Here is a 10743-nt window from a genome sequence, read left to right on the forward strand (position 1 = left end):
ACACACACACACAAACACATGCACACAAGAACACTAACCATATCCTTTATTAATTTTTGCAGTCAGTGGGAAAACGATTCTTCCGGAAAACTCTTCTCCCAGATCAACCAAGGCTTCCTTCACTGCTTCATATCCATGTATCACCACGGTGGGCTTCATGCCCAAATACACAGTGAACACGGGGCCATAGACTTCTGACAGCTGGAAACAGGAAAGAAAATGCAAACATGAGAAAAAGGAGTCTCATTTTGTCTACAGAGGTGCATGATTCATCATATTGATATTTTTATTCTGTCAAATACAATCTCAAACACTTCTGGATGTTAGAGATGAACATGGTGGTGACCGCTATAGTTCTGCAAACAGTGACTCCCAACAGCCAGGCTATTGCAGGGGGAAAGATTATCACAACTAGTCAACACATTGAGCAAGGTTTATTTGCTCTGTTTTACAGATAGACTAAAATGTATTGAATTTCAAAATCTATGTCCCAAGATTAATAAATACGAGACCCAAACCTTAATGTTGATTTTTCAACATCTGATGTTGAAGCACTTTATTAAGACTCAATGTTCAAATTTACACCAACATCAAATTACCATAATACTCTGCTTCATATCATCTGTAAAGCTCTTCCGATGAGGATCTTACTAATCACTGAGAAATACTAGACATATGCATTTGTTAAAGTCGTCCAGATAATCCTAATGCCCAATGTGGTTTAAAATCTGCTGCTATTATTAACACAGAAAGACAGTGGGCACCACAGAGACAGGGCAAGGAGGTGCAGATCTCACAAAAGGACAATTAATCCATGATCCCAATCACAGACAACAATTTTGTGCAGGTCCAAACCTGCTCCAGTAGGACACAGCTGACCCAAACTCATTCTGTCACTCATTCACTTGTACTTGTTGTGGAACTATAAATATTTTCTTGACACCAGCAATAATTTACTTCCTTGCAGCTTAATTATCAAAACAAAATACAATTCATAAACACTGGATTATAATTTTAATAAAATCGATGATCACCAAACAATCTGTTAGCATTAATTTTAGGACACAAAATCATTGCTAAAAGTACTTTGAAACAAAGAAAGGTAGTAACATTTAATTATTTTGACTCCACCTTACAACTTAAATATTTCTCTACTAGCAAAATACATTATTTGATTCAACTATTTCTGACAGTGACACATTAAAATAGTAATCCCAAGGGAGCATTTCCTTTAAACATAATATTTTAGTAATTTGCCTCCTGAAATATATGTTATTTAAAATCTGAGATTAATTACTTACCCTTTACCAACCATTGGGGCATCATAATGTGTACTTACTTTGGTGAAGGATTTGCTGATGTCTTGAATACCTATCTGCAGAATATTTCCAAGAATTGGAAAAGGAGTGGGTCCAGGAGGAAGCTTCCCTCCCCCATAGCTCTGTTTCCAGAGTGAAAGGAGAAGCAAACAGGAGAGACAGAGCCCCAGCACCACCACAGGATCCATGGGAGCCTTCTCTTCTTCCTGAGACAACTGAGAGCTGGCAATCACAGGTTTTTATAATACTCGCTACTATTGATGTGTGTCTTTGACCCACAAAGTACCCAGTGGATTGATGTACTTTGGTGTTTCTTCTGGATGGACTTTGGTCCACTGAAACGATGAAAGTAAACTGTCTTTCCCCTTGCTCTACTTTCCAATACTTTCCTCATCCCCAATCCAACCCAGAAATTCTTATCTAAATCAGTGTATGGTAGATCACAAGCCCTCTTTTGAAAAGGCTTCTGTAAACAAATCCAGGTGGATCCAATGAGCAACCAAAATTAAGATCTGATGTAATAAATTATTTGATTGGAAAATTGTTCAACATTCCTATTTATTACATTGGGAATTCATGACATTGAGGGCAATCATGTTTACCATACTTTGCATATAAAATGTTTATCCCATAACACATTTGGAAATACTTGACTATTTTCATTGAAAATATTTCAGAGAACTATATTAACATTACAATACTAAACATCATAACTAAAATAATTAATACTTTTATATTGAATACTTATCATGTAAATATTCACAACTTTCACAATTAAACCCCTAAAACAATCATTTGAGTGCAGATATTCTTTTTCTCTTTCAAATGAGGAAAGGGAGACTCTCAGAAAAGAGGACACCTGTAGTGTCTCAGAGCTCACACGTGGCAGAGCTGCAACAGGAACTGATACTTTTTCACGTCCATTGTGAAGCATTATGGCTCACATCTCAGGTTCCTCAAGAGCAATTTTTGAAATAAAATGTTACTCTGAAGAGACATCACATAGTTCTGTTAGTAGCTGGTTCTTACTTTCTGTAGAGAAGAAATAAAGGTAGAGTTTCTCCATTTTCCATCACTGCAGAGGTGAAACTTCGTGTATTCGCAGCAAGAGCCAATCTCAGAAAACTGGATAGAGAGGAGTGCACAAACTATGACTTCTCCCGCCTCCCAGGCAGTACAAGACACTGCAGTCTGTGTTGCTTTCTTGGCCTGTCATTGTCTGAAAAAAACTCGATAAGATAGTGAGAAGCTAGAAAGGGAGACTGTGGACAGAACAACAAGCCAGTGGTGAATGGGATCAAGGATTTCTTTAAACAGACCCAGGGCACAGAAGGACCGCCATGTGCAGGCCTGACTGGGAGGTGACACCGTGTGAGCAGGAGGACATACACGGCACCAGAATGGCAAACCTTACCAGGTCACCTAGACATTGCTTGTACAAAGGAGTGTTCTGTAAAGATACCATTGTTTTGGTCCTAAATTGATAACTATTTCAATTTATTCTTGTTGTATGTATGCAAGATGCACAACAAGATGCTTTGAGATATATATACATATATTAAATCAAATTACTATCAAGCATTTTCATATCTACCATCTACACAGTTACCTTTTTTGATAAAACTCCTAAAAGCTACTCTGTTAGCAAATTTCCAAGTATTATTAAATAACTTCCATGATGCCCATTGTCTCTTTTGTTTTAAGTTTTAAGGATTTTATTCAGTGAGGGGAATAAATAGGCGAGTGAGGGCTTTAACTAAGGGAGAAAGAACAGTCTAGAGGCTAAGTGGAGGTCCATACCAAGCAGAGAGCAGGCCAGGAGCCACGTGCAGCAAGCATGCAGGCAGGAAAGCAGGGAGCGGGCAGCCCGAAGGCTCTGAGCCCTGAAGGCACAGGCAGCAAGGGCAACACAAAGGCAAGAAGGGTGACAAAAAAGGGAGGGCCCACCATGCTCCAGGCCTTTCCCCACTTCCAATGGAGAGTGGCTATGTAGCTGATTGGCAGGTGGGCATTCAGCTGGGGTTGGATAGGGGCATGTGATCACACAGGGGGCATGGTGGAGGGCGCGGACTCCAGCTTACAAATCTTCAGACTTACTCATCCTCCATAACTGCAAATGTATAACCTTTCACCTAATTTTTCTCTGTCTTCCTCAACCAAATCCCTGGCAATGATAAATATACTCATGTTTCTATATTTGACACTATTTTTTTTAGATTTTGCATACACCCTTTTTCTATCTATTCCTGGTGCTATTTCTCTTACCGTGCAGTTCCCCAATTCATCCATATTCCCACAAATGCCAGTATCTCCTCTGCTTCTAAGGTGAATCATGTTCTACTGGGTGCTTGTACATATCTCAGAATTCCTTTATAAACTCACCAGGTGATGAACATTAGGCTATTTCTGTACCCAGATGACGGTGCACTATGCTGGATAGTTGCAGCTATTTCTAAATGCAGTAAAGAAAAGTCGGTTTTTCTCAAGAACTCAGATATGCAAAATTTAATTGTTCATCTCTAAAAATATGCTGATAATTTAAAAAGAATTTTCACACCTATAATGTTTCTTTAGAATCTCTCATCTACCTTTGCTTAAGATGAGATGATTCCCATTTTAGAAATTCTGCCCCTTGCTCAAATAATTGGTTGTGGTTCCTGCAAGAGGCAGAGCTCAGGTTGAATTTCTTATCGCCTGAGTCCTGCTACCTTCCTAACAAGTAGACAATCAGTTCAACAGGGTTCACCAATATTTACTTACTGTCTTACACAGCAATGACTTGCAAATAAACATGAAGTTAGTCAATTATTGGAGCACAAGTTAATGAAAATGAGAATTGGAAAAAATTGGCTCTGTAGCATGCTTGCAAGTCCAATTTTGCTTCTTGACTGGGCTCTACAGCAGTTGTATTACCTGATTTGGATAAACTGAAATTGATGACTATTTTAGAACTACAAATTTATCACTGAACAGTGGGTGTCTGTTACTCCTCCCTTTTACTGAGACCCCTTCCTGGCCTTTTCTCTTTATAGAATGAGAAAGATTCATACATAATTAGAGACAAAAGGGGCCACAAATATCCACCATCATAATCCCTACTTAATCTTAGGAATGTGAAGGTTTGGGATGAAGTTTTCCTAACACATCAGTAAAAGACCCTCTTTTAGAACCTAGGTTTCAATTCCATGATTATCACATCAAAGGATTTCCTATCACTGACCTCTGGAGGACACCTTTTGAGGCTCTCCAGGGTCAGAGGGGAATGCAAACCTCAACTTGAGCACTGTTGTGAGTTAGACCTCTTTCTTATTCAACAAACATTCACCTTGAAGTGTAATATATATTGAGAATTTTGTATTTTTCCTAAATGTATAGCGTAACTCAGTAAGTTATTATGAAGCAACTGTGTGATTATTCCAGGATCTCAGAATCTCATTATATCTCCTCATGTTCACTACCTTCCCCCTCCCTAAATCTATCCTGGATAATGTCATGGCCTGGCATGGTAGTGGATGGACTTAGTATAAATGGAATGGCACATTATTTTTTTAGTATCTGGTTTTTCCACTTCTTACAGTGTGTCTGACATTCATTCACTATACAAAAAAGTAGTGAGTAAGTTGTTTTCTTTCTCCTGTTTTACTTTATTGTTCCACACATTTTTTTCATTGTGCCTTTATGTGTATCTGAATTGATTAGGTCACAATTGATGTGAATAGTGCTGTTATTATCCTAATCATTATTATTCCATTCAGTATATCTATAAAAACAATTGGAAAAGATACATATATTAATTCAGTTTTCATAACTACTTGCAATGAATAGTCCAAATAATTTAAGCAATATGTAATTATACTTAATACGAGTAACAATTCCTTCAATTTCTTCCCCAAGCAGCATGTTCATTCTTCATTTTAACCACTCTGACCAATGTGGAAACATGTCTCGTTGTAATTTCAATTTTCATTCCCAGAAAGCTTCAGGATACTGGGCACTTTTTGAGATGTCCTTTGGCAACATCAAGTTTTCTTTTGTGGTGGATTTTTATCATTTATATGTGAGCCCATTGCTAATTTCATGTAAACAATTATATATGTATATTTATGAACAAATATATCTTCACGTTATTACATATTTTATGTAAGATTTAAATTCCCAAATGTATAGAGAAGTTGGAAAGTATCAGCTCTTGGCAGTTCTGTTGGTGTTGTTCTGTTCTGCAGTTGCATCTGTGCTGATGGACTCTTCCCTCTGGGAACTCTCCAGGTCAGGGTGCTTCATTCTGCTGAGTGACACATATTGTTGGTCCAATAGGATGACTAAGTGGTCTTAAGGTTATTATTAATCCTATAACCATAATGTCTCCTGAAAGATACTTCACAGGACCATACAAAAAAATTTATATACTTTGAACGTTTGCAAGTAAATTACTGACCAGAGTTCTAAAACTGAAAGGATTCCCTATACAGTTCTGTTTTTTTTTTTTTTTTTTTTTTTTTTTTTTTTTTTTTTTAAGAAACAATACTTTTAAAAAGGAGAGAAGGATCCAACATGGGAAGCAGGATACACAGCAGACTCATAGAATGGCAAATGCCCTAAACAGCACTCTGACCTCAGAATCAACCCTTATGGCATTCGGATCTACCTAAAAAGCCCATGAGGGTTTTTCAGGCATGGAAAGCAAAGAAACTGTGGCAAAAAAAAATTACCTAAATGAAAGATCTCTGTGAACGAGATCCCAGTGGAAAGAACAGGCCATCAAAGAAGGAGGTACCTTTCTTTGAAGGGAGGAGAGAACTTCCACTTTGACTATGGCCTTGTCTAAATAAGATCGAAGTTGGTGAACTCAAGAGGCTTCCATAGCCTTGGCAGCTCATGACAAGAGCCTCGGGTGATTACTGATGTCGTAAATAAGAGTCTCAATTGTGAAATTAACAACAGCTCTCACTGTCCACCTGCTCCCCATGTAGGATCTCTGACCTTTATGTGTTGTACTATGTGAATTAACGGTATAACTAGTACTCAGTCAGTATTTTCTACGTTGTGTGTCTGTGTGGGTGCAGTCTGTTGACATCTTAGTATATACTAAGTTGATCTTCTGTATATAAAGATAATTGAAAATGAATCTTGATGAAGAATGACATGGGAGAGGGAGTGGGAGATAGGATGGTTGTGGCCGGGAGGGAGGTTATGTGTGGAAAAGCCGCTATAATCCAGAAGTTGTACTTTGGAAATTTATATTTATTAAATGAAAGTTGAATAAAGGAAACAATTCTCTGATAAAACCAAAATATAGCCTTCAAATACGAAATCCATATTGATGCACTAAAACCATCAAGTACTCATTTCCATGAGTATGTCATGAATCAGTTCTTTGTATTCCTCCTGGATCCAGCTCAGAATCCTAAATCCCTTTTTGCGACTAATTGCCAGGCCTCCTTAGCCAAGTACAGCCTGCAACAAACCCTTCATCTTCCCTTGACCTCTTTGACCCTTTTGGATTTGAAGGGCATACTCTGGGAGTTTGTAAAACACCTGGGATTGTCTGAGGATTCTTCATGATTAGACTGTGGCTATTCAACTTTGACAAGGCTGTTAAAGGAGGTGCTTCCACTTCTCTTTGGATCTAGTTGGTTGGCAAATATTTCAAATTCACTTGTGACCATTGATGCATAATGTAACCTATCACCCTGATGAACTTTATGCTCTCATCTGAGGCACATTTCCCCAATTACAGATACACAAGGAAATGTTCTCTTTCTTTCCTGTGCTCACCTTGCGGATTGTGCTTCCATTGTACTGGATTGCAGACCAGGTATGGGTAATTTAAGATAAAATCCAAGTGGTTCCCATGTACGTTGATATTGAGAACCACTGAGACAAATGATTTAATGCAAATAAATTACTGAATACTCAAGATTCTTAGATTAATGACCATTTGGTAATTTATGACTTTGAGGGAAAGCAAGATACTCTATGACATGTACGTTAAGGGTCTCTTGTGTGCTATTCCAATATCTAGGACACTGTCTCCTTGGCAGTGGAAGCCTATCAAACACTCAGCACACTCTAACAGTATTACAGGTGCCTAAACATAAAACAGCTAACATGATTCATTCATCTTCAGTAACCAAACATACACCAAGTTACTAGCTGAACTAGTGCATATGCTTCTCACTATTATAAACACACTGAAAAGCAGAACTTATTTTTACTTTTCAAATAGAAGTGGAGAATCTGAAAGACCTGGGAAGATCACAATGATCCCCAGTGGCAAAAAAGGGATTTGAACTGAGATCTTCTGGTGCCCATTATGGTGCACAATGGCTCACACCACAGCTACCTGGACAACCATGTTAGCAAAACAAGCCAAACCCCAAACATTAGTTACTCATAATGAACACCACTGACTGTTCATGGAGCATAGGTGTAGGACCAGCATTGTGTTGCTGAGGGTTAAGCCAATGATTGGGGCACCCATGTCCAAATCGATATTGGAGAGAACATTCAAATACTGGTTCCTCTGCTTCTGATCCAGCTTCCTCCTAATGCATTCAGGGAAGGAGCAGATGTGAGAAAAGGTCTTAGGCCCTGTTACCCTTTTGGGAGATGAGACCCCATGGAATTCCAGTCTCTTTGATTCAGACAAATCCATTCCCGGCTACGGTGGGTTTTTGGGGAGTGAGCCAGCAGATGGAAGATCAGTGTGTATGCGTGTGTGTGTGTGTGTGTGTGTGTATGGTTGGCTGGCTCTTGCTCTCTCTCTCTTTGCCTTTCAAGTACAGTAAGTAAATATATGATAGATAGATAGATAGATAGATAGGACACAGCCTTCGTATTAAATGGAGGCCCAATTTGGCTCCAATAAAAACAAGAAAAAAGGTGCATGAGAGTAAAGAAAACAAGACACGGAGAAAATAGGTGGTAAAGCTTAGCTTAGATCTCAAGTGTGCCATGTCCTGCTCTTTTGCACCAAGTAAGACAGTGCAACTGAGTTCACCAACACTCACTGATGGTGTACTATAAATGAATAGTTTGTGATTTTGCCTAACAAGAGACTTTCAAAATAAACAGTATTTAGTTAATAATTAAAGCAGTAGTTGAACAAAATCAGGATCAAAATGTTTGGGGTATAACCTTTAGAAGTTGAGTAAGCTCTCATCTCCATAAACTCTTCATCCAGGACAAAGGGCAGATATTTTTGCCTAGTTGACATAATTCCAAATTCTTTGAATAACCCATCAACTGGATTTGGAAAAAAACTTAACCTACCAAGATTAACTCAAGAATATATGGATAACCTAAACAGACCATAATCAGCAATGAGATCAAAGCAGTAATCAAAAGTCTGCCATCTAGGAAAAGTCTGGGACCTGATGGCTTTGCTATTGAATTCTATAAATCATTCAAAAAGGAAGTAACTCCAATACTCTTCAAACTACCTCTAACTACTAAACAGGATGGAACTTGCTGAGTTTGTTTTATGAGACCAACATTACTTTGATACCAAAAAAAAAAAACAAAGACAGAGGACATGAAAAAAAAAAAAAAAAAACTACAGACCCATTTCCTTAATGAACATAGTTGCAAAGATTCTCAAGAAAATACTAGCAAATTTTATCTAAATCTACCCCCAAAAAAATCATTCATCACAATCAATTGGGATTTATCCCAGAAATGCAAGGGTGGTTCAACATTTGCAAACCAATAGATGTCATAAATCATATCAATAGAGTGAAAAATAAACACCATAGGGTTATCTCAATAGATGTAGAGAAAGCATTTAATAAGATTCAACATCTCTTCATGACAAAAACCATGCACAAATTCAGTATAGAAGCAACATTCCTCAAAATTATAAAGGCTATATATGTCATACAAACAGCCAAAATCAAACTGTTTGAAAGCATTTCCCCTCAGATCTGGAACAAGGCAAGGACGTCCTCTTTCACCACTCTTACTCTACATAGCACAGGAAATGTTAGCAAAAATAATTAGGGAGGAGAAAGAAATAAAGGGCATCAAAGCTGGAAAAGAGGAAGTGAAATTATCTATGTTTGCAAAAGACATGGTGTTGTGCACCGGGAAATCTAAACACTCCACCAAAAAGCTGCTAGAGTTGATAAACCTATTTCAGTATAGAATCAGGTTAAAAATAAACTCACAGGGGCCAGTGCCATGGCTCATTTGGTTAATCCTTTGCCTGCGGCGCATCCCATATAGGCGCCGGTTCTAGTCCCAGTTGCTCCTCTTCCAGTCCAGCTCTCTGCTGTGGCCCGAGAGGGCAGCGAAGGATGGCCCAAGTGCTTGGGCCCTGTACCCGTATGGGAGACCAGGAGGAAGCACCTGGCTCCTGGCTTCAGATCAGTGCAGTGCCAGCCATAGAGGCCACTTGGGGAGTGAATCCAAGGAAGGAAGACCTTTCTCTCTGCCTCTCTCACTATCTATAACTCTACCTGTCAAGTAAAAGAAAAAAAGGAGAACTTGCAAAAAAACAGTAGCTTTTTGTATGCTAACAATGAACCTACAGAAAGAGAAATCAAAAAAGAAATACCATAGAGAATAGCCACACTAAAACAAATATTTAGGAATAAATTTAACTAAATTAGTGGAAAAACTCCACAGACAAGAGTTTTTCCAATTAATATTATCTTTTTGATGTTCATTCATGTTGTTGCCATTAGTAGTAAAAGAACACCTTTCTTACATTTTCCAAAGACCTGAGTCTTTCAGTATATATTTCCTTTAAACACAGTGATTTTCCTATCAAACTATACTAAAACCATTTAAAGAGCCACATGTTACGCCTAGTTGTTATGTCTCTAGCCAGTGTCTGACTCAAATAATTCTTCATGCTTTTCTTGACATCTATGACATTGACACAGTTTGAGGCTATTGGCAAAATGCTTATTAATATCCCTCAATCTGAGTTTGTTTGATGTTACTCAATGATCAAATTCAGCTTATGCACCTCTGGGAAGATTATCACTTCTGGGGACCCATATTTTATGTCGAACATGCTTACCTGTTACATATTGAATAGCATTTATTTCATTACTAGTGTCAGGTAATTTCTAGCAGTCTCCTCCACTTAAAAGTTATACTTCTCAAGATTTTGTTAAAGATTTGTTTCTTTATTTGAAAGTCAGAGTCACAAAGAGAGAGGGAGAGACACAAAGAGGGAGGTCTTCGTATACTGGCTCATTCCCCAGTGGCCACAGTGGCCAGGGCTGAGCCAGACCAAAGCCAGGAGACAAGAGGTTCATCTGGGTCTCTCACATGGGTGGCAGGGGCCCAAGTACTTGTTCCATCTTCTACTGCTTTCCCAGGCCTTTAGCAGTGAGATGGATCAGAAGAGGAGCAGCCAGTTCTCCCCATGCTTCATCGTCTGAAGTATCTACAGACTCACAGAGGCCAAAGAATT

General features: G+C 38.5%; 1 protein-coding gene across 1 annotated transcript in view; it reads right to left on the bottom strand.

The window, feature by feature from the left end:
* CYP2C1 (cytochrome P450 2C1) overlaps positions 1 to 1693 on the bottom strand; it is a 29517-nt gene extending 27824 nt beyond the window's left edge. The window contains 2 exon segments of the mRNA XM_002718526.5: positions 39 to 201; positions 1340 to 1693. Of these exon segments, the coding sequence (XP_002718572.3) occupies positions 39 to 201; positions 1340 to 1507 (331 nt within the window). The 5' untranslated portion in view covers positions 1508 to 1693.
* Between the last annotated feature and the right edge of the window lie 9050 nt (positions 1694 to 10743).

Source organism: Oryctolagus cuniculus, chromosome 15, assembly GCF_964237555.1.
Source record: "Oryctolagus cuniculus chromosome 15, mOryCun1.1, whole genome shotgun sequence".
Classification (NCBI taxonomy): Eukaryota; Metazoa; Chordata; class Mammalia; order Lagomorpha; family Leporidae; genus Oryctolagus; species Oryctolagus cuniculus.